Source organism: Ovis canadensis, chromosome 7, assembly GCF_042477335.2.
Source record: "Ovis canadensis isolate MfBH-ARS-UI-01 breed Bighorn chromosome 7, ARS-UI_OviCan_v2, whole genome shotgun sequence".
Classification (NCBI taxonomy): Eukaryota; Metazoa; Chordata; class Mammalia; order Artiodactyla; family Bovidae; genus Ovis; species Ovis canadensis.
In genome coordinates, this window is record NC_091251.1 from 13990975 (window position 1) to 14015036 (window position 24062).

Sequence of the window (24062 nt, forward strand, 5' to 3'; positions counted from 1 at the left end):
TTGGCCACCCGTGATGAACTCGGGGATCCCCAGACGGCAGCTGTGCCCCGCGACGATCTGACCTCCACTCGTCGGTCGCGGTAAGGAGCCCGAAACCCTTTCGGACCCTCTTCCGGCTTCGCGGTGCTGGTGGGCTGGGCAGGCGGCGGTAGTGCACTGAGGCACGACCCTCGCCATTGCCCCTGCGGTGGGGCCGGGACGTGGTGGGGGCACCCCTGACACAAAGGAACAGCCGAGTGCTCCCGGGTCGGCGAACCGAACCGGGGCTGCGGGGTGGGGTCGGAGCTGGAAACGCGCGCCCTCTGGGGACCCCGGAGGCGGGGGGGAGGCCGGTGCGTTGCTTCTGCCCTCCGGCGGGCGGAGGTGGAGGCAGTCGCAGGGCTTCTAGGGGCTTCCAAGTCCGAGGAGGGCCCGGAGCTCTCGCCCCTTTCTTTTCTTGCCGCTTGACCCCTTTGACAGGCGACTTTTCTCGCCCGCAGGGCTGCGCGAGGGGCCGCGGCGCCCCCGCCTTCGGAGGAGCCGGAGCCGCAGGATGCGCGGGGACTCGCCGCCGCCCTCCGCGCCCAGTTCCGCCGGCGCTTCCCCGGCCGCTCCCGGGCGCTGACGCGTTCGCGGGCTTCCCCGCCCTCCTTACCTTCCGTGCGCGCCGCTCCGGACCCCGCCGGCGACTGGTGCTCTCGGCGTCGCCGCGGCGCGGGCAGTCCGTTCATGCCTCGCGTTTGAGGGCAGGGGGTGGCTCAGCGGCTGGGTCGCAGCTTTCTCCGCTGGCCGAGGCCCGCCGCAGGAGACATGGGCTGTTTCTGCGCGGTTCCGGAAGAATTCTATTGCGAAGTGTTGCTTCTGAATGAATCCAAGTTAACTCTCACAACCCAGCAACAGGGCATCAAGGTAGGCGCGGGCCGGGGGCGTGTGCCGGGGGAGGCGGTGCGCGGCTGGGAGAGCGAGGGGCCCGCGGCTTTGTCCCAGCGCCCACACCCGGGCGGGGCGGGCGGCGGGGTGTCTCCGCGCGGTGGGAAGGCGCGGCAGCTAACCCTCGTGCTCAGGTGCGGGGTGGACGTGTCAGGCCGAGTTAACTTTGAGTCCTTCAAAAAGCAGGGTAAGTTTGACGTCTGGCAGGATCGTCCGTGCAGCAGCTCTCAACTGCAATCTACCGTCCTGAAACTGAGACCCAAAACTCTTCCCTACCTCGTCCTCCTCCCAAAGCAGCTAAGGCCCCCAGAGCTCCCAAAGAGGCGCAGAAATGAATACACAGGCGATCCTCGGCTTTGTTGAGCGACTATTTTTCCCTTGATAGGATTACTGGGAAAGGAAAATAGCTCACTCGTTGGAAACCCATTTATTAGGTGGTTGTGATTGTGTCGCCTGTGTCTGTGGTTGGGTAATGTTACGTTTGGCCGGAAAATAATTTCCTTTTCCGAAAGCAACCTGGTTTTAGCCCCATGTTTAAGTAAACATCTCTCCAAACTAGGTAATAACTTTGTGCCTCTTAGTAGGTCATTAAAATGCAGTTACCTCTATTAACCTGAAGAACCCAAACAAAAAGGATATGGGAGCCTGCAGACATCCACTTCCTTAGTTTTGATGGGCTCGTGTTTACGGTTGACAACCTGAAGGACGCGCCTGCGCGCTGGTTCTTGTCTCGCAACAAGGTAGCTACCTAGAGATGGTCGCAGTCCCGAGTGTTTTGTTGTTTTTTCTTTCTCCTTCAGTTTAAAATCGCTTCGGCATTTTAGATACCTTAGCTGCTGAGTCTGAGGAGGGGAAATCGTCCTTCCCCCGCCTCTCTCTCGTACATCAGGCCGTCTGGAAAATACAGTTAAGGCTGCCAATTGTGTTTTCCTTGTCTTGTCACCGCAGAACTTAATCCTAATGGCGTAGACTCTGGGCATTTCCTTGTGTGAATTAGTTTTTAACATAGCTTAGTACGCACTAGAGTAACTGTTCTCCGTCAAAAGTTTCACCTTTGTATTATTCTTGGTGTACAGAATTCTGATTTTACAGCTTTTTTTTTTTTGTCAGAGAAAGGTAAAAATGATCAGTTAAAGCCACAAAATAAAGTTAACCCTTTAGCAAATTGTTTTGAATATTGTTTGCCCTGTAACTGTAATAAGCAAAAGTCAATCAGATTCTTTTAAGGTCAATAAAGACTTTGGGCAAGTATTCATTGTATACTTTTAGCTCTTTATGTTCCAACTCCCATCCCCCGCCCCACCAACATGAAATCAGGGAAAGAACTTACAAGATGATGTAACATTCTTTAGCGTACTGTGCAAATAAAATAGGCAACACTCACAAAAACATCATACATTTTTGATAACACATAGATTCTCTTTGGCTTTGAAACAATTAGAGAAAGATAACTCATGATCTGATACTAAAACAACAAAGCAATCTCTCTGAAGTCTAAAGTCATCTGGTATGTGAGCTTCCTATTTTATCATGAAAGCCCTATTCCTGTCAGCTGTGGAGCTTGTACATTATTCTGTCAAGAGAGCAGCCAAGACTTGGGATCAAATGGAATAATATTGTCAAAGAAACATGAATCAAAAATCCTGATCCATAATTACTTTTTATAACCTGATGGTGCTTATCTTGTTTTACAAATAGGTGGAAAATTGGTGAGTGATTCAAAGGCATTCACAACTTGAGAATGCTGTTATTTTGGATATATGCCATTTAACTAAACAATAATTTAGGCATGCTTTTCTTCAAAGTAATCATTTCGCAGCAGGCATGCCCTCTTTCAGTGTCATGAAGCACGCCACAGTTATTTTGATGGCCATATGTATAACACAGATGTCTGCTGAAGTTAACCACATTATCTGTAGCTACTATGCTACCATAAAAATGCATGTGTTAAGCACCTATCTGCTTGTGCCCGCGTGCTCAGCTGCTCAGTCCTATCTGAGTCTTTGCAACCCTGTGGACTGTAGCCCACCAGGCTCCTCTGTCCGTGGGATTCTCCAGGCAAGAATACTGGCGTGGGTTGCCATTTCCTTCTCCAATCTGCCAATGGTATGTACTAAATTAAACACACACATATATGCTTACAGATGGTGTAATGTATGAACAGCATCTTACATGATATTCAAACGCTGAATGAATATTATGTTTGTGCATATTATTGTTTTGTACATACTTGGCATTTTCTTTAACTCCTACTTTAGTTTGTAAATGAAATAGTAAACAATTACTACAAAGTCAGTAGCCAATAGCTACTATTATAGTGTTTTCCTTCCAGGATAGTACTCTTGATAATTTTGATTATCGCTAACTAAAGTTAGCTAAGCATATGACATTTTCCCCTGAAATTGAAATAGAATTTTTTCAAAAGTATTTTCTAATATTTATTTTGAGATGACCCTTTTTCACATTCTATCTTAGATGAAGACATCTAATCTTGTGTGAAAATTACATATTTTAACCCTTAATGGGAGAAATTTTACTGATTCCTAAACAGTTATTTAATAATTTTCTTGCATTACCATTATAATAATGCATTATAAATTAAAAAGATTAGTTGAAGTAAATTTAAGTAGAAGGCATAGAAATAAGCTTTGTAAAACACTTTTTTCCCCTGTACTATTTTGAAAAACACTGTGGATTTGTTTAAACACCAAGTTACTCATTGAAAAGTTAGTTATAAAGTGATTTTTTTCTGCAACTCCGATCAAAGTTTTTCATTGACTTTAGGCAAAAAAATCTACATATTTGTTCCCATAGGAAGCATTTCAGCCTGAGGACAGTAGTTACACATCTTATATGTTCAGATTCAAGTGAGAGTGAAGTTGCTCAGTCCTGTCTGACTCTGCAACCCCATGGACTGTAGCCTACCAGGCTCCTCCATCCATGGGATTTTCCAGGCAAGAGTCCTGGAGTTGGGTGCCATTTCCTTCTTCAGAGGATATTCCCGACCCAGGGATCAAACCCAAGTCTCCTGCCTTGCAGGCAGACGATTTACTGTCTGAGCCACCAAGGGAGCCCCTTGTTAAGATGAGTAGCATTTAAATGGAAAATACTTTTCTGTTTCAAAAATAATTAGAAAAATAAAACCCGGTGTGATATTCATACTAATAAGGTATAGCTGTTTGCCTTCTTATTTTAGAGGTAACCTTACCTTGTCAAACAGAAAGTCTTTTGCATGCAAAAGATTGTAGATTGAGCCTTATCCAAGATTTAAAAACCCAAGTTTATATAAACTGAATGCTATTGGTTGTGTGTCGAGCCACACAATAGCTTTTAGCTGTGTGTTCTCCGCTGCTATCTCTGTTGTTTATTTTAGTAGGAATTTCTGCTGTGGTTGGTCTCTTAGTTTTTTGAGCAGTGTTTGTTCAGGAAAACGTTTGTTTTGTCCTTTGTAGTTTTCTGTGCTTGCTGAGGTAGAAATCTTTCTTTTTATTCTCTTGGAAAGCAAAACTTGAATGTGACTCAGACTACTTTTATTACTTGTCATTTGATTAGCAAAAGATTTTTAGGGAAAAAAAAATCACGAGGTTTTATGATTTAGTCCACAGAATTGCTGCTGCAAATGTGAACTAGATCAGTATTTTCATTTCAGCAAGATTTTAGTCCTCTGAGTAGTAATGTAATAAACACTGAGGAGCTTGTTTCTCCCTCAGTGTATTTGACTAAATTAATGAAAGCAATGTGACAGTAAGATGGAATTTCCTTTAACTTAAAAAAAAAATGCTTTATTGAGATATACCATCCAATTCACACAGGTAAACCCATCCATTAACTTTTAAATGAAGTTACTTTCTAAATCATCCTGAGGTTCCTGAGGGAATATTATAAATCAGTTTTGATACTTTGATCAGAAACTTCCTAATAAATTAGAAAAGCAGAACTTGGGGACTTGAATTACGTGCATCCCTCTTACCAACAATTGTTTCTTATACTCCATTTAGATTGGTAAATAAAACATCTAAGAAGATTGAGAAAAAGGGAAAAGCAGTAGTTTTTTGCAAATCGTATTATATTCACATATAGCTATATCTTTTAATACCAATGACATAAGGTACACAGTCAGGGACCTTCTAAACATAGGTTGAAGCAAGTAATCGTACCCCAGCATTTCTGGGGTATAAGCATTTCTGGGGTAATAGAAGATTGACCTAGGGTCTCGACTGGTTAGTAAGTTACATGTGACTGGGATAGTACACCTTTTTCACACTGTGTCTAGGTTTCTAAACCTCAAACATGATATCTGTGTTGTAACTGTTTTAAGATGAACTGCTATATAAATGCTCCCTCAAAAATTAAAAAAAAATGATTGAAAGTATTTTTTCCAGCTTTATTGAGGTATAATTGACAAATGAAATTGCAACATGTTTAACGAGTACAACTTGATGATATAATACCCATACATGTTGTGAAAGGCTTCCCACATCTCACCAACGTTAACACATGCACATCTCACACCTTTCTTTCTTATTGAAAATGCTTGAGATCTACTACTGTCTTAGCAAATTTCAGTTATATACTACAGCCTTATCCCCTATAGATACCATGTTATACCTTTAGATCTTTAGACTTAACTGCCCCCTCAATTTTACAAGACATTTTCTTTGGGGGAAAAAAAAAAGATTAAAAATGCCATTTATTATCCATGGTTTTAAAGTGATTTAAAAGCAATTAAATGGGGAAAGCATTGTTTGTTACCTTTAGCAGATAATGACTAGCTATCCTTTTCTAGGGGCTTACAATTTTCTTGGTTGATGCTGGATCACACTTTTGCTGCCCCGTTAATATAATTGTCCTTGAATTCTATAATATTAAGCTTAAATTAACTTTAAGTTAGTTTAATTTCCAGTAGTCAGTATAGATGTGAGAGGTGGACTATAGAGAAAGCTGAGTACCAAAGAGTTGATGCTTTTGAACTGTGGTGTTGGAGAAGACTCTTGAGAGTCCCTTGGACTGCAAGGAGATCCAACCAGTCCATCCTAAAGGACATCAGCCCTGGGTGTTCATTGGAAGGATTGATGTTGAAGCTGAAACTCCAATACTTTGGCCACCTGATGCAAAGAGCTGACTCCTTTGAAAAGAGCCTGATGCTGGGGAAGATTGAAGGCAGGAGGAGAAGGGGATGACAGAGGGTGAGATGGTAGGAGGGCATCACCGACTCAATGGACATGAGTTTGAATAAACTCCAGGAGTTGGTGATGGACAGGGAGGCCTGGTGTGTTGCAGTCCACGGGGTCACAAAGGGTTGGACACGACTGAGCGACTGAACTGAACTTTGAACTAAATTTAAACTAACACACAGTTCTTGTTTTTTTGAGCATGGGTGGTATCTTAATCTACTCAGGCTGCTATAACAAAATACTGCAGACTGGGTGACCTATAAACAAGAGAAATACATTTCTGATAGTTCTAGAGGCTGGAGGTCTGAGATCAGGGGTTCCAGCATGGTTGAGTGAGGGCCCTCTTCCAGCTTGAAAACTTGTTGTGTCTTCATGTGGCAGAAGGGGCCAGGGAGCTCAGTTGGCCTTTTTTTTTTTTTTTTTTTTTAAGGTGCTAATTCCAAAGGCCACACCTCCTAAAGACCATCACTTTGGGGCTTAAGTTTCCAACATGAATTTCAGGAGGACCCAAACATTTAGACCATAGCAGATGGTGATAAAATTAAATCTAAGTTGCAGGGTCAGAAGTTCAGAATCGACTTTCCATTAGATATATTGACAGTGGTTGGTTATTTTTCTTATAAAATGAGATGGGAAGCTCATCTTTGGTTCAGTGGTTCATGTCAGGTTGTATCTTTGTGGGGGCAGATAGTTCTTTGTTGTGGGATGCTGTCTGCTCCATTGTAGGATAATTAGCTGTAATTGTAGCTTCTACCCAGGAGATGCCAGTCACACCGCTTGCCTAAGTTGTAACGAGGAAAAATACCCCCAGATGTTGCCGAATGTCTCCTGATAGGTGAAATCACCCTCAGGTGAAAACCACTGCCATGGAGGGTAGCAGCTTCCCTTTTTCTTCTGAATTTGGTACCCAACCTTCCACACTGTATGCAGACTAACTTTCGGATGCCTTCTTTTTTCTCTTTTGAAAGAGAGTTATATGCCTCATAGGTTAGTGAAAACAATATGAAATCTGTGTCTTTCACTTGCTGAATATTCTTAGACTTGCAGGCAGTATACTGGATTGATGAAAAGCATGGACGAGATTTACATATTGGTTCCACTGATTACTTATTAGATGTGAGGCCTTCAGAAAGTTACTTTTCTTCTCTGAATCTCAATGTCCCCATCTGTAAAATGGAAACAAAATAATACCCACTTCCGGAATTCATGGTGCCTTGCATGTGGTAAACACTCAGAAATTGTTGGTCTAGATTCTTCCTCCTTCTTTCCTTGTCCTCTTCTCCTCCTTTGCCTGCTTCCTTCCTGTTTGCATATAAAGTCCAACCATCATTGTTTGAGTTAACATTCTACCTGACCTAGACCTTCAGCAGTTCTGTGTACCCAAGTGACTGTGGGTAGAACTGCTCAGTCTTCCAAACATACCTGACTTTCTTGCACCTTATGCTTGGGATTGCTGCTGAGTGATACCCTTTTGCCTTTCCTTAGCCACATACTCATCTGAACTCATCCTTTAAGACTTAGACTGAGCGTCCCATCTGTTAGAAAGCTTTTAAGGCAGTTTGCCCTGGCAAAGCTAAGTGCTTGTCTGTGCCTTGCTCACATCCTGTTATAGCACTTATCACGCTGCAGACGTTATTTCTAGATGCCTCTCTCTCCCACAGAAGCCCGAGAGCCCTTCCCTGTGATCCCAGCAGCTAGAGCTGTACACCTGTAACAGATGCATGTTCACTGTAATTTGAATAGAAGAATGAATGGAGTGTTACTGCTGGAATCGGCCGAAGAGGCCACGTTGAAAATCTTCTGGATAATGAGATTCCTTTGCCGTTTTATTTTTACTTGAAAAGATCCTAGAATAAAGTGAGTCTTACTGTGAGAAATCCTGTTGCCAAGGTACTCTCATTTTCACACTGATTGTGGGTAGAAAGTGAGATGGTGCAGTGAACTGAGCACAGGCAGGACGCTGAAGATCTAGCTGAGGAAGAGCTGTTTCAGAAAACATGAGCTACACCGTTTTCGTGTTACGGAAGTAACTACTGAATCTTTCCTCTCTCTCTTTTAACAGTGTAGCTTTCCCCTTACAGCTTAAGAGTCTTTTGGAAGAAAGGCCTGTTTCAAGGTGGGATAATAGATCCTCACACTTCAGTTGCTTTTCTTCCCTTGTGTCTGATTCTTTAAACCATCGGACAGTAGTGTCAGTTGGTTTCATAGTGTGGGTTTACACAATTGGGGACCATTGGTATAATTTTTAATCTTGCTGTACTGCCAATTCTGCATAAGCCTCATCTGACACTACTCTGAGGCATAATGGAAAAGACAGGGTCAAGGTTAAATACTGGGTTTTTATGACAAATGATAAGTTTTTCATTCTGATGCACAATGGATTTTTCTGCAGGCCTGTTATAAACAGGACAGGTCAGATGTCAGATTTGCCATAACCCTTCAGCTTCCCTGGAAGCTTCCCTGGTGGCTCAGGTGGTAAAGTATCTGCCTGCAATGCAGGAGACCTGGGTTTGATCCCTGGGTTGCAAAGATCCCTTAGAGAAGGGAATGGCAACCCACTTCAGTATTCTTGCCTGGAAAATCCCATGGACAGAGGAGCCTGGCGGGCTACAGTCCCTGGGGTTGCGAAGAGTCGGACATGACTGAGCAACTAAGCACGCACGCGCTCCACCTTCTCTCGGACTGACTTCTTCGGCCGAGCTTTGTCTCTGATATTTTAGCCACATGAAAAGCCCGTCCTTAATGCTCCAGTCAGCCTGCTTTGGGTGGTAAGAGTAACTGCCATGTGCTCCTGTGTCACCAGATTTGTTTCTAAGTCTCATATATTAAATTTAACCAGGCCCCTGTTATCACTTGTTTGGATCTAGACTAGGTGTGTTAAGGTCAGGGACCAGCCAGTTTGTGACTCAAAGCCTGTAACCATAGTTTGGAAAGTCTGTAGCATTCTCAAAAATGTGGATTGCATTCCTTGCCCTCTGAACCATGTATTTCCTGTTTTATTTATTTTCTTTGTTAAAGTGGAATAGGCACTTTTCCTTAGTGCCGCCTGTTGTTAATCCATTTCTCTGTAACTGAACACTCTTGCTGAGTCTCCAAAGGCTGAGATGGCTCTTGCAAGTAATTCGCTGAAGTCAAGAGGGGGCCTGGCAGTGGTTTCCAAATGGGTGAGAAATTTGTTTTCAAGGATAGTGATGTGCCAAGTGGAGATGAATGCAGGCCGGGAGACCTGAAAGGTGCTGAGCGCTAGACCCTATGGACAGTGACTGAAAGGTCAGATGTCAGAGGAGGAATGAGCCAAATGAGACGAAGGAGGGAACCAAATGCGGCAGCAGATTGTTGAGAAACACCATGTTCAGAGCGCGTGAGGCAGCTCTGTTAGTGATGCTGAGCACTCCAGCTTTGTAGGCATGGTGTCCTGGAGGTTGCCGAGAAAGTACCTTGTTTAGAATACGTCTTTGCATAGGAACAGTGACGTGAGTCGGGGGTCAAGTTCCTGAGCTAGCCCATGGAGACTGTGAGTTTTTTTTATTTATTTAAAGAAAACTCCCCCCCCCCACCAAAAAAAAAATGCATGTATGTGGCTGTGCTGGGTCTTCGTTGTGTCCCTCAGGGTCTTTAGTTGCTGCATGTGGGATCTAGTTCCCTGACTGGGGATGGAACTTGGGCCCCTGCCTTGCGAGTGCAGAGTCTTAGCCACTGGACCAGCAGAGAAGTCCCCCTGTTTGAGTTTTTAAACACTCGGGTCCCACCTTGCCCTTCATTTAGGGCTGTATTTGAGAAGCAATCTTGGAGCCTCTCCTGCCTTGTCGCTTGTCAAAACTGGTTTTTACCCATCGTTCTCACTGCTCCCACGTTGTCCTGGAACCATCCTACTAACTGGGGTGCTGTGTGGTCATTTTTCGTCTCCCCGCTTCCCCTACCATGCCCTGTGTTTAAATCCTGAAATAACTGATCTTGTGATGGATCACAGGACTCTCCTTTCCTCATCTGTAAGCTGTAGGGTAGGAGAACTGCCTCATGGAATGACTACAAATTTGAGAAAAGACTTTTAGGCACATAACCTAAAAGGTGCTCATGTTGGCAGGCGAGTGCTTTACCACTAGCATCACCTGGGAAGCCCCCTAAAATGATAGCTGTCTGTATGTATGGTCTATTATTTGCCACCCCCCCCCCCCCCACGGAATTCCAGTTTAGAATATCTTACCTCCCCAACCCTGCCCAAAGTGGTGCTGGATCTGAGAGGCATGGATGGGTTGGTTGTTAGAAGTAGGGAAACAGCGGTTCAATATCCATAGATACCAGTGATTTTTCAGATCTCTGTATTTTTACTCACATTGCCTCAGCTACCACTGGGATGCTGAAACTTCGCATCTGTACCCCTAGTGAGACTTCCTGCCTCTTATCTGACTTGAGTCTCTGACTGCCTGCTGGAGGTCACAGTCGATGTCTCAGCCCTGTTTTCCCTCCAGCCTCTGTCTTCTGGTGCTGCCTAGTTTGGTGAATGAGGCCGCAGTCGGTCTTGATGAGTTAAGATGCTTTGATTCTCGGTTACAGAGATTTCATTGCAGATTCTTTTAACATGAGGAGATTTGTTTGCTCAGATCAGGTTCCCAGTTTCTCTTCATCTCTCCTGTGCTCTGTCATCCTGGGAATCAGGGTCATATGCAGGTGGTAGCAGACAGGTAAATGGTTCTAGAGATGATACTTGTACGTGGCAGTATGTGAGATGGGAGTGGAGACAGGCTCTGTTGTAGGAGGGACGACTCCTTCTCCCGAAGTTCACCAGCAGACTTGCCCTTGTGTCTTTTAGCAAAGAGTCTTGTGGCCGTTCTTGAACTACAGTGGCGATGGGGTCACCTTCAGGGTGACAGATTCTGCTTGGGGCTGGGTAAGGGTGGAATTCTTTCCTAAGGGAAAGGGGAAGGGGTTCAGGCAGGAGGGAAAGTGGTCAGGATTGTCAGGATTCTGGCACCTGGGCTCTCCTTAAATTTCCACATCCTTCCAGATGTTGGAATTCTACCACCTCAGTATGTTCCAGGTTCGTCTCTTCTCCCTTCTTCTGATGCCTTCTGCCCTGGTCCAGGTTGCTCTCAGTTCTCAGCTGGACGGCTGCTGTAGCTTCTCAATCTCTTTGGCTTAGTTTATATTCCTGAGTACGAGGGCCGCACCTTGGCCCTTCATGATGGAACCCCATGTCTATCTGACCTTACTCCCACCACCTGCCATATCCTTGTTGTGGATTCTGGCTGAGCCAAGCTGCTTTCTAGTCTGAATTCTCTATCTTCCCTCTCTCATCCTGGTCTTTTTCTGCTTGGAAAGCCTCACCCCACCTCCTCATGTTTGAGTGAAGTCCCTGTTCTCATCAAGCAGGGTTCTGCTCAGGTGCCACTTTCTCTGAAGGCCCTCTCCTAATCTGAATTACACCTGCATTTCATTGCAGGAGTTTCTGTACACCTCACCCTGGGAGCAATATCGGACGATGATGAGGGCGTGGGTCTTGGTCATAGATGACTCTTGCTTCAGGTCTCCCTTCTGTGTGTTAGTACTGTAACCATGGCCAAGTCACTACCCTCAGAGTCAGCTTCCTGTTCTATAAAATGAGGGTCAAATTCTCCACCTTATCCTGAGTACTATGCATGACCCTTAGCCCCATGCCGAATGAGTGGGAGCTGTTGTGATAGACATAGAAAGCCTCGCTGCTGCTAAGTCACTTCAGTTGTGTCCGACTCTGTGCGACCCCATAGACGGAAGCCCACCAGGCTCCCCCATCCCTGGGATTCTCCAAGCAAGAACACTGGAGTGGGTTGCCATTTCCTTCTCCAAAGAAAGCCTTGAGGGAGGGGACTATATCTCTTTTATGGGATCCCCAGGTCAAGCTGAGTTGAATCAATGAATGATTGTGGACTGGCTGAATTACTCTGAATAAGGAAAGGTGCTTCCAGATTGATATAAGCAATGAATCTGAGAAGAAAAAGACATCTTTTCGCCTTGATACTTTCTAGGTTCCCTGGGTACACGTGTACCTGCTTGACTCCTAATTTCTTATTTAATTTTTAAAAACAGTTTTATGGAGATGTACATCACATACCTTATAATTTGCCCATTTAAGGTGTGTAATTCACTGGTTTTTCATGTATTTACAGAGTTGTGCAACCTTCATCAAAATGAGTTTTAGAACATTTCATCACTCCAAAAGAAATCTTATTAGCAGTCACACCTCCCTTCCTCCCACCCTCCTACCCATTCCAGCTAGGCAAGCAGTCATCTTTCTGTCTCTGTAGATTTGCATATTCTGGACACTCCTTATAAGTGGATTCATATAATATGTGGTCTTTTGTGCCTGGCTTTCTAACCTTGCATTCACTCATAAGGTATGTATCAGTATTTCATGCCGTATTATTGCTGAAATATAGTCCATTGTATAGATACGCCATATTTGTCCATTCATCAGTTGATGGATTTTGGCTACTACAAATAATTTTGCTATGAAGATTCATGTATAAGTCTTTATGTGAACATAATGTTTTAGTTCCTCTTGCATATATACCCAGGAGTGGAATTGCTGGATCACAGCAGCAATTAATAGTTTGGGGAACTTGCAAACTGTTTTCCGCAGTAGCTGCACCATTTTACATTCCCAGCAATGTCTGAAAGTGAAAGTGTTACTTGCTCAGTCGTGTGCGGCTCTGTGACCCTCTGGACTGTAGCCCACCAGGCTTCCCTGTCCATGGGATTCTCCGGGCAAGAATCCTTGGGTTTCTGTTCCCTTTTCCAGGGGATCTTCCTGAGCCAGAGATCGAACCAGATCTCCTGTATCGCAGGCAGGTTCTTTACTGTCTGAGCCACCAGGGAAGCCCAGCAACGTATGGGTTCCAATTTTCCCCACATTCTCACCAACACTTGCTTTAATCTTTTTGATTATTACTGACCTTTTGGATGTGAAGTGGTATCTCACTGTCATTTTGATTTGCATTTTCCTCAAAATTAGTGATGTGAGCATCTTTTCATATGTTTGTTGGCCATTTGTATATCTTCTTTGGAGAAGTATCTATAGTTTGTCAATTAAAAAACTGAGTTATTTTCCATTTTATCGTTAAGTGTTTGCTATGTGTGTATAGTATGTTGTTGTTCAGTTGTCCAGGCGTGTCCAGCTCTTCTTGACCCCATGGCAAGTTTTTTTTTTTTTTTTTCTGTCAGATTCTTGATTTGGAAATGTTTTCTCCTATTCTGTGGGATCTAAAAATTTTTTCTTGACAATGTTCTTTCATATACAAAAGTGTTAAATTTTGATGAGTCCAATTATCTTTCCTTTTGTTTCCTGTGTTTTGGGGGTCATATTTGAGTGACCATTACTTACTCAAAGGTTGTGAAGATTTACTTCTGTTTTTCCCCTAGGAGTTTTATGGCTTTAACTCTTACACTTGGGGCTATGATATTTTCTTCGTTCTTTTGCAAGTGGATATCCAGTTGTCCAAGCTCATTTGTTGAAAAAACTAATTGTTTTAGTTATCAAAAATCAATTGACAATAAAAGGTTAATTTCTGGACTCACAATTCTATTCCCTTGACATACCTATCTATACCTCTTGTTTATTTTTACTATTTCCTTAGTAGGGTAGATGTGTATAATTCAGCAGAGAAAGCACTCCCAGTTAAAACAAATTTGACATTTAATATTTTGAGCAAAATTTCCTGTAAACTTCCTGGTGGCAGTAAAATATCGTGTATTTTATCCACTGTTAAATCCCGGGGAAGAGTGGCGGGCACGTGGTGGTGCTCAGTAAATACTCGTCATATTTGAAGAAGGATTGATAGAAGGATTGTTTAGTCATGCTGTTGCTGCTTTTGTAAATTGAAACCTTGGTTGTTGAATATTTAGATTTCCAAAACCTTTTCTGTATAAGCTTTGAATGTTGCTGTTCATGTTGTGTGAAGGATTTGCCTTTGGTTCTTCCAGACTCTTTCTGTAAATTACTTGATGGAGGGCTGGGAAAGAGTATTAGCATATGTTTTATGAATAACTTTGTCAGTCTTGATAGTTAAGGGTGTAGTATGTTAGGAAAGTTAATGTCATTTAAATAGGTGTATGGATTTCATCTATTACCTTGCAACACACTGAGAAATTGCCAGATAATGGTCCTGAGCAGTGGAACCTGCAGTGTTCTCCCCCTGGGAAAGTGATGTGGATGGCTGGCTGGAAGATCATCACTTCTGAACGCCCACACCCTCTCTCATCCTCACGGCTTTCTTTCAGCCTTGAACTTCCGGGATTCCTAGTGTGATTGCAGGTTAAAACCTGGAGAGCAACTGTGGCTTCATGGAACTGGGCTAACATCCCCTATGGCCGAGGGAAGTGGTAGCACATCTTAGTGGTATTGAAACTGGCGTAATATTACGCCACAGGGGATGTTAGTCCAGTTCCATGAAGCCACAGTTGCTCTCTAGGTTTTAACCACAATCACATTAGGAATCCTGCTTATTTAACTTGAATGCAGAGTACATCATGAGAAAAGCTGGGCTGGATGAAGCACAAGCTGGAATCAACATTGCCGGGAGAAAAACCAATAACCTCAGATATGCAGATGACACCATCCTTATGGCAGAAAACAAAGAAGAACTAAAGAGCCTCTTGATGAAAGTGAAAGAAGAGAGTGAAAAAGTTGGCTTAAAACTCAACATTCAGAAAACTAAGGTCATGGCATCTGGTCCCATCACTTCATGACAAATAGATGGGGAGACAGTGGAAACAGTGAGAGACTTTATTTTTGGGGGCTCCAAAATCACTGCAGATGGTGACTGCAGCCATGAAATTAAAAGATGCTTACTCCTTGGAAGGAAAGCTATGACCAACTTAGACAGCATATTAAAAAGCAGAGACATGACTTTGCCAACAAAGGTCCATCTAGTCAAAGCTATGGTTTTTCCAGTAGCCATGTATAGATGTGAGAGTTGGACTGTGAGGGAAGCTGAGCCCCGAAGAATTGATGCTTTTGAACTGTGATGTTGGAGAAGACTCTTGAGAGTCCGTTGGACTGCAAAGAGATCCAACCAGTCCATCCTAATGGAAATTAGTCCTGAAAATATTCATTGGAAGGACTGATGTTGAAGCTGAAACTCCAGTACTTTGGCCACCTGATGTGAACTGACTCATTGGAAAAGACCCTGATGCTGGGAAAGATTGAAGGCAGGAGAAGGGGATGACAGAGGATGAGATGGTTGGGTGGCATCACTGACTCAATGGAGATGAGTTTGAGTAAACTCTGGGAGTTGGTGATGGACAGGGAGGCCTGGTGTGCTGCAGTCCACGGGGTCAGAAAGAGTCAGACATGGCTGAGCGACTGAACTGAACTGATTCAAACACTTCACAAATCCCAGTAGATATGCAGGCTACAGGCAGTTTCCTCTGTGATGAGAATCTCAAGTGTCTAGAATCTCGATAATGCCACTGCTGTGGGTGACAAATCTTTCACACAAACTGGTTGTTACATGTTACTGCTTTTTCTGCCAGTCACTCATTCTTTTGCTGGGTAGTCCATGTCTGCTTCTCTGCCCCAAACCTGACTGTGGTGATACGTCCTCAGGTAATGCAGCCCTGCAATGCCTGCCCCCAGGTGCAGCAGACACCAGGGGAGGATGTGGCAGAGATGGCATGCATTACAACAGACTGACCTTCACTTACCCTAGGAAGGCAGACTAGGCGCAGGCATTTAGAATCATCTGATGCAGCCCTCCCATCGGACAGCTGAGGGGGCAGGGACCCAGTGAGGGGCAGTGATTTGCCAGAGCCCAGTACGTGGTCCTGGAACCCTGTCTTTGGTTTCCGGCCTGCTGATTTCTCAGTGCTCACCCGCCCTCAGTTTCTTCGAAGTGTGCAAGGAACAGCTGGGAGCTGATTATAGGGGAAGAGGTCAGAACTGATTGAAAATCGTTTAGGTTTGCTGCCAATCTCGTCTCCTCTCATGCTGCCAACCCTTCCCGTTTCCTCCCTCTCCTCCTCAAATCAAGTCCTTCTAGGCCCGCATCTGGCTTGAGTGCCTTCTGCAGTCTCAGCATTTGGATTTGTGCAACTCTTTCTGGGTAGATTATATGAGGGAGAGACTCTTGTCTCAAAGAATCTCCCCCCCCCCCCCTCCCAATTTGGGAGTTTGCTTATGTGGAATTTCTTTTCAGAATGATACTAGCTGCATTGCATTTTTTTTTTTTTTTTGACTTTCTGGAAGATGCTTGTTTATTTAAAAGGCTTAGAATAATGTATGGTTATGGCCATGGTTTTAGAGCTCGTATCACTCAGAGTTTTTCCTTGGTTTCTGTTTTGTAAAGTCTTTACCTTGAATGCTTATTGCTCCGTTCTGGTATCTCTCCAGGAAAGAAAATTAAAAACTGATTAGTGACCCTTCTTATTGCCTGAGGGAGGGTGCTAGAGAGGAAAGTAGAAAGGTAAAATTGCTCTTTCGTTGAAAGGTTTCAGATGGGCCAATCATCAGGCGGCTAATAGATCTTTCCCCTGATAACGATTATTTCATGCATCTGCTGCTGTTTACAAGGGCACTTTGAGGTTGTGCAAATTTTCCTGAATTCCTCAGGGAACCGGCTTCTTTTTCTTTCAGACAGTGTTTTTACATAATGTTCTGGGGTAGTTATTTGAAGATAAATAGGGTTTGAGTGTGAGGGTGTATGGTGATCTGGACCAGTGCTGTGTGTCTGTAAGTTTAAGTATGGATTTGTGAACTCACTTTTATAAGAATTTATTCAGAGCTTGTGTACCCAGTAGCACCCAGGATTTCTGGTGGGGATGATGAAATCGAGGGAAGACTCTAGCCTTTTTTTCCTTCAAACATAAGTATGGGTATATTTAATTCTATCAGATGCATAAAAGATAGTAATTACACAACCACAAGTCTTTTGTTCAATAATGATATGATTCATAAGCATTTGAATGAAATTTACACAATTTTATATCCATACTGTTGAATTTTTAAATACTGTAAGTAAAAAAGCCCCCCAAATAACCAATTCTTATATTTCCTATTTATCCCTTTATCCACACTTTAAAAAGCTACAAACTGAACGTTATACAGAACATGTAAGTTGTGTTTAAAAACCCGAGTTTTTAAAATTGTTGTGCCCCAATGTGATTCAGAAAAGTCCCCACGCTGACAAGTGCAGTCCTAGGTGGCGAATTGGAGGAGGGGATGAAAGAGACAGAAGCAAGTTTTCTGTCTTAATATTTACTAACCCTCTCAGTTAAAAATGGTAATGTCATGAGAAATGACAGTTTAGGTTTAATATGAGTAATGGAGTTTGCTTCACAGTTAAGTTTAAAAAGTTAAAAGAAATTTAAGTTTTAGGTGGAAAGACAAATATTTACTTATAAAAACAGCATTCAATACAATTCATAAATAAGTACTGGGTTATATAGTGGAGATTTTAAGAGGTACAGACATCCTTATAAGAAATGATGTTTCTAAGATACTGAGGTGGATCGGTTAATCAGGAAAGGTATTTTAGAAGAAGTGAATATAGATTCACCTGAAACCCTTGAGGCTAGATGTGTTTGAAGGTTCAAAATCTTTCAGATTCTAGCGAGGTGTGTGTGAAGTCGCTCAGTCGTGTCCGACTTATTGCGACCCCTTGGACTGTAGCCTGCCAGGCTCCTCTGTCCATGGGATTCTCCAGGCAAGAATACTGGAGTGGGTTGCCATTTCCTTCTCCAGGGAATCTTCCCAACCCAGGGATCGAACCCGGGTCTCCTGCGTTTCAGGCAGACGCTTTATCCTCTGAGCCACCACGGAAGCCCTAGCAAGGTAGTATGGTATATAAATGCTCCATTATGCAATATCCCTGGCCAGGTTTAGGGTGATACCTCTTAAAGCAAGCACAGTAATATTTGCACAACTCATCATTTGAATAGTCACAATAAATGGGAGTAAATAGAGACTTCAAGTTGCCTTCTTCCAGAGTTTGCCTCTATATTAGTTAACTATTATCTAGTTATCTTTCATCTTGTCTGACTCTTTGCAACACCATGGACTGTCGCCTGCCAGGTTTCTCGGTGCATGGAATTTTCTAGGCAAGAATACTGTCAGTTCCTTCTTCAGGGAATCTTCCTGACCCAGGGATCAAACCCATGTCTCCTGCATCTCCAGCACTGGTAGGTGGATTCTTACCACTGGCGCCACCTGGGAAGCCCCAGGTGTGTATCTATTGCTGTGTGCCAAATTACATACAAAACTTAGCAGCTTAGAAGAACAAACATTATCCTGTACAGATTCTCAGGGTCCAGAATCCAGGAGCAGCTTCACTGGATGATTCTGGTTCAGGTTTTTCTGAGGCTGCACTCAAACTGTGTCTGAGGCATCAGTCAAAGGGAAGCAGATGGTGGGACTACTTCTAAGCCTGCTGACGGGCTTGTTGGTAGGTTGTGGTTCCTTGCCACGTGAGCCTGAGTGTCCCCACAACATGGTAGCTGGCTTGCTCCAAAGCAAGTAATCTTAGACAGAAAAACCAAGATGGAAGCCCTAGTTGTGTATAACATTATGCTCATGTGGTATTTTGTTGGTCATACTAGCCAGTCTTGGAGTGAGAGGGGACTGTGTAAGGATGTGAACACTGGGAGTCAGAGATCACTAGGAGACATCTGGAAGAGGGACTGCCATAGTTACCAAGTGCGTTTTGGCATCAGACTTTAGAGAAAGTTTTCCGTTTTTGTATCTTTTTGGGTTGTGAATTCCTGTAGACTCTGGCCTCCTCAAAGTGAAGATTTGTGAGGATGAACCGCGGCTCTGAAGGTGGTCTAGGACTGCAGGATAGCATAAACATAGAGAAATGACTTTGGTGGAGGAAGATGAAGAGCGTCTAGGGAATGCATAGACTCATGGTCTGCTCTGTGCCAGGCACTGTGCCTGACGTGGGGAATAAAGAGGTGAATTAGGTGGTGCCATTGGTAAAGAACCCACCCGCCAGTGCAGAGTACATAAGAGACGTGGGTTCCATCTCTGGGTCGGGAAGATCCCATGGAGGAGGGCATGGCAGTCCACTCCAGTATTCTTGCCTGGGAATCCCATGGACAGAGGAGCCTGGGGAGGCTACAGTCCATGGGGTTGCAAAGAATAGGACACGACTAGAGTGACTTAGCAGGCAAGCAGACAGGCAGATACATTATTAACCATCGGGAGCTAGAATTTTGATTTGAGAAAATTCTAGACTTTTGCTTTGAAGATACCTGTATTGTCTACAGTGAGAAAGACAGCCTAGTTAGAAAGCTCGCATAGTGAGAGAGTGTAGACTCAGAAAGTCTGCATTCGTCTGCCAGCGCCTTCATTTCCTATCTTGCAAAAGTCAATATTGTGGAGCCTTAATTTTTTCTTTCCATTTGCGAAATGAAATCGGTGGTTACGTTATTCCATCAATATCAAAGTATTGTGAGGCTCAGTTGTTGTTGTTCAGTTGCTCAGTTGTGGCTGACTCTTTGCGACCCTATGGACTGCAGCACACCAGGCTTCCCTGTCTTTCACTCTCTCCTGGAGTGTGCTCAAACGCATGTCCATTGCGTCAGGGATGCCATCCCACCATCTTCTCTGTTGCCCCTTTCTCCTCTTGCCCTCACTCTTCCCTGGCATTGGGTCTTTTCCGGTGAGTTGGGCTCTTTGCATCAGGTAGCCAAAGTATTGGAGCTTCAGCTTCAGCAGCAGTCCTTCCAATGAATATTCAGAGTTGATTTCTTTCAGGATTGACTGGTTGGATCTCCTTGCAGTCCAAGGGACTCTCAAGAGTCTTCTTCAACACCACAGTTCAAAAGCATCAACTCTTTGGCTCTCAGCTTTCTTTATAGTCCAACTCTCACATTCATACATGACTACTGGAAAAACCATAGCTTTGACCGTATAGACCTTTGTTGGCAAAGTGATGTCGCTCTCTCTGCTTTTTAATACACTATCTAGGTTTGTCATAGCTTTTTTTCCAAGGAGCAAGCATCTTTTAATTTTGTGGCTGTGGTCACTGTCTTCAGTGATTTTGGACCCCAAGGAAATAAAATCTGCCACTGTTTTCACTCTTTCCCCACCTATTTGCCATGAAGTGATGGGACCAGGTGCCATGATCTTAGTTTTTTGAGTGTTGAGCTTTAAGCCCGCTGTTCCCCTCTCCTCTTTGACCTTCGTTAAGAGGCTCTTTAGTTCTTCTTTGTTTTCTGCCATAAGGATGGTGTCATTTGCATATCTGAGATTATTGATATTTCTCCCAGCAGTCTTGATTCCAGCTTGTGATTCATCTAGTCTGGTATTTCACATGATTTACTCTGCATGTAAGTTTAATAAACAGGGTAACAATATACAGCCTTGACATACTCCTTTCTCAATTTGGAACCAGTCCACTGTTCCATGTCCAGTTCTAACTGCTCTTTCTCGACTTGCATACAAGTTTCTCAGGAGGCAGGTAAGGTGGTCTGGTATTCCCATCTCTTGAAGAATTTTCCAGTCTGTTGTGATCCACACAGTCAAAGGCTTTGGCATAGTTAATGAAGCAGAAGTAGATGTTTTCCTGGAGTTCCTTGTGAGGCTTAAAGGAAGATAATGGCTGAAAAAATCTTGCAAAATTTTAAGGTGCTCTGGAGTGTTGATTATTTTTATATTGTGGTTTTGGCATTTATTAACGACCTTTGGCCTCAGTGAAATGAGGGTGATAATACTGTCTATTTCATATTTGCTCTGGTGTTTGAATGAAATAAAACATGTAAGAACTGAGAATAGTGTCTGGCACATGATAACATGAGAAATAACAAATATTAACTATTATTATTATGTCAGTATAGTACTAAGTATAGTATAGTATAGTACTTATGTAGTATATAGTATAATATAGTACTTATACTAAGTATAGTACAGTATAATATTAAGCCACAGTATAGTACTAAGCCTTATATTGATTGAAAGAAAAATGAAATGATTTAGAATGTCCTTAGAAAGTTTGAAACCATGAGACAAATTACAGTTTTCCTTTAAATGCTTTTTTATTATTTTGCATTTGCTGTCTAGAAAACTGATTTATTGGGTTGGACAGAGATTACTTTGAAAACAACTGGCAGCTTCCTTCCTCCTTCTTTTCCTCTCTCTATCTCTTTTTTTTATGTTGAACTTCATGTACAGCTTTTCACATTTTGAAGGTCATAGCTGAAAATAAATCCCGTTGCTTTTCCGGTAATCCAGTAGTCACATTACCTGTCCAAGCAGAAAGAACTAAGTTCAATTTAGAGCTGAGTTCACGTGATGAAGATGTGTTTCAAAAATGAAGCGTAGATATGGAAGCCTGGAAGAATTTACTCATTAAAATTCCTTTTTGGATTAAATTACATGTTAAAAATGAGGACTTGCAATTTTGTTGATTTCTGTGATGAAGACAAGTTTGTTATGATTTAGTCTTTGTAAGAATCTGAATAGCCTTCTTTTGAGGATCATGAGAACTTCCACAAATCATTATTTTCTAGAATCTTTGTCTGGCAAACCCTGCAGAACTTTCCCTGAGAATGCGTTTATGCCATTACATGCACCCAGGGAGGGTGAGCCGTGACAGTGTCATGGAAACATCAGTATCGACGCTGGCATTTTAGTGACCCCCCCCCCCCCAAACAACAGCTATAAAGGAAACCAGACCCCAGGCTGACAGCAGATCAATTGCTTTATGTCACAGATTTCCTTTGTGAATGGTAGTGAAAACCCTTGGGCTTTTTTGTGTGTTTTCAGGTTAGAAATTCTTGAGATTTCCCGCTGCTTGAAAACGCTGAACCGTCTGTGCGTGTATGCTTGCGTGCACACACAAGTGTGCTTGTGCCAGAGAAAGAAAGACAAATGACCTAGTGTTACCCTTTTAATATTCGGGTAGTTGTGTTTAAGAGTGAATGTATGTAGAGGACAGATTGTTGCCAAGGGAGAGGGGTATTGGGAAGGATATATTGGGAGTTTGGGGTTAGCATATGCAAGCTATTATTATAGAATGGATAGATGACAGGTCCTGTGTATAGCACAGGGAACTATATTGAATATTCTTAATAAGCCATAAATAAAAGAATATGAAAAAATATATATGTATAACTGAATCACTTTGATATATAGCAGAAACTAACACAGCATTGTAAATCAACTATACTTCATTAAAGTAAATTAAAAAAGAGTAAATGTATGACTTATTGCTCTCTAGAAAATAATTATTTTAACTTTTAGATGTTTTCAAAATATGATCAGTATGTACTGAAACAACATTTTCTTTAATATGAAAATCGTGGCTACTGAAAACAGGTATCATATTCATCAGAATGTACATTGCTATACTTAAAACATTATTTTGAAGAATTTCATTGTGAATTGACTCTTGCTCTAAAATGCTTCTCATTTAGTATAATTGGAAAGTTGAAAATGACATAGAAGTTTTTTTTCCTAAGGGAAGGGTGATTTTATGTGTCAGCTTGGTTTCAGATCACTGGGTCCTCCTTGTGCTTTTCCACTTGTTCAAGTCAGTGCTGAGTTGAGCAAAGCGTTCTGACAGGCTGCTGTGGTTTCAGCACATGCCTCCCTCTGTTTTGGCTTTACCATTAGTATATGTGTCCGCCTTTGTCCTCAAATGGTTAGACAATTGTGTGCTTTCTGCCTGAGGTTGTGGTAGCAAAGTGACAATAAAATGTACTGTTTCCCCTACATTTAATAAACTCTGCTGCTCTGAGTGGAATCCGTGGCTTACTAGACATGCCAAGTCGCTAGCTTTCTCAGTATGTTCAACTGAAAATGATGAACAAAATGACATAGACTGGCATGTTCTGAGTCTCGCTGCATGCATCTGTCAGAGTTTGGCTCTCATTTGTTGGGCAGTCTCTTCATGGAAGAGGCATTGAAACCACTTTGGTCAATCTGATTGCCATTTTCTTGTGTTAGGATGTTGGATTCCTCTTGCAGGAAGAAAAGGGAGTAAGAGCCAGGAAGAACTCAAATAGTTGGAAACATCTGTAATTTTCATACCGATCACTAATAGACTTTGCACTTCCTCATAAATTAAAACTCTGGGGCTGAGGACAAATCATGCACAGTCCACAAGTATGTTTGCTGTCACATGAACCTGCTATTTCTGCTTATGCCAGTGCATGGAGGGGTAACTTTTTAAAAAAAGCCTTCAAAATTGATGAGACAGCCTTGGTTGAGAAACAGCTTCCTTACACAGAAACTTTTAGTTCTTAACTGAGTGAAGGACGAAGAAAGGATTCTGCAGACCCTGGGTAGTGAACATGTTAGTTGCATATTTGACTCAGGCATTTGACCATAAGTATAAATAGCCGAGTTTCCTTCTAGCTCTCAAAGTCTGATGTGTTGTGTTGAAGGTGGCTTTGGTGACAGGTGCAAGTTTTCATTTCTAGCGGTTGTGTCTGTGCTTTGTCTAGTCTGGAGCTATGATCACCTTTATTACCCAGGCTTCACATATTACTACGGCTTGTTCAGTTCGCTGCATATAGTAGACAGGGCTCAGGAAAGTCAATGTGATTTCCTGTTTTCAGCAACCTGAATGATTTGGTAGGGAAAGGAGAGTGAAACTCTGTTTTTTTCTCAGACTCACGAGCATTTTGGTTACTCATGGACTTTTGGTTACTTCATTTTGGTGGCTGGGGGGGTGTGGGTGGGGAGTGGCAGGGGGTTATTATTTTCTTCTTTAAGGCTACTTCATAGATTAAGCCCATATGCTATTAAAAGTTGCCCGTAAGAGAAAGTGAGCCAGTCCATTCAGTCGATGTTATACCTAGTGATCTTCAGTAAATGTTACCTTTTCCTTCTCTTTGACACTAGTCAGCCTGTTGTGGGGAATACAGAATGGAGTATGATATTCAAGTGTGAGACCTGAAGGGTCTCGTGGAGAAGTGTCTTGAATTTGACTTTTAAGGATAAGTGGGCTATAGATACACAGAAAGCAAGGGGTTGCCCTGTGGAACTCCTGGGACAGTAAGGAG

General features: G+C 42.9%; 1 protein-coding gene across 12 annotated transcripts in view; it reads left to right on the top strand.

The window, feature by feature from the left end:
* Positions 1–479: 479 nt before the first annotated feature.
* The window catches only part of EPB41L4A (erythrocyte membrane protein band 4.1 like 4A), a 284958-nt gene continuing 261375 nt past the window's right edge, over positions 480–24062 (top strand). For all 12 annotated transcript variants that reach the window (XM_069595261.1, XM_069595266.1, XM_069595264.1 and 9 more), the window contains exon 1: positions 480–888. In XM_069595261.1, coding sequence (XP_069451362.1) covers positions 790–888 — 99 coding nt within the window. In that variant the 5' untranslated portion in view covers positions 480–789. The remainder of the gene's footprint in view (positions 889–24062) is intronic.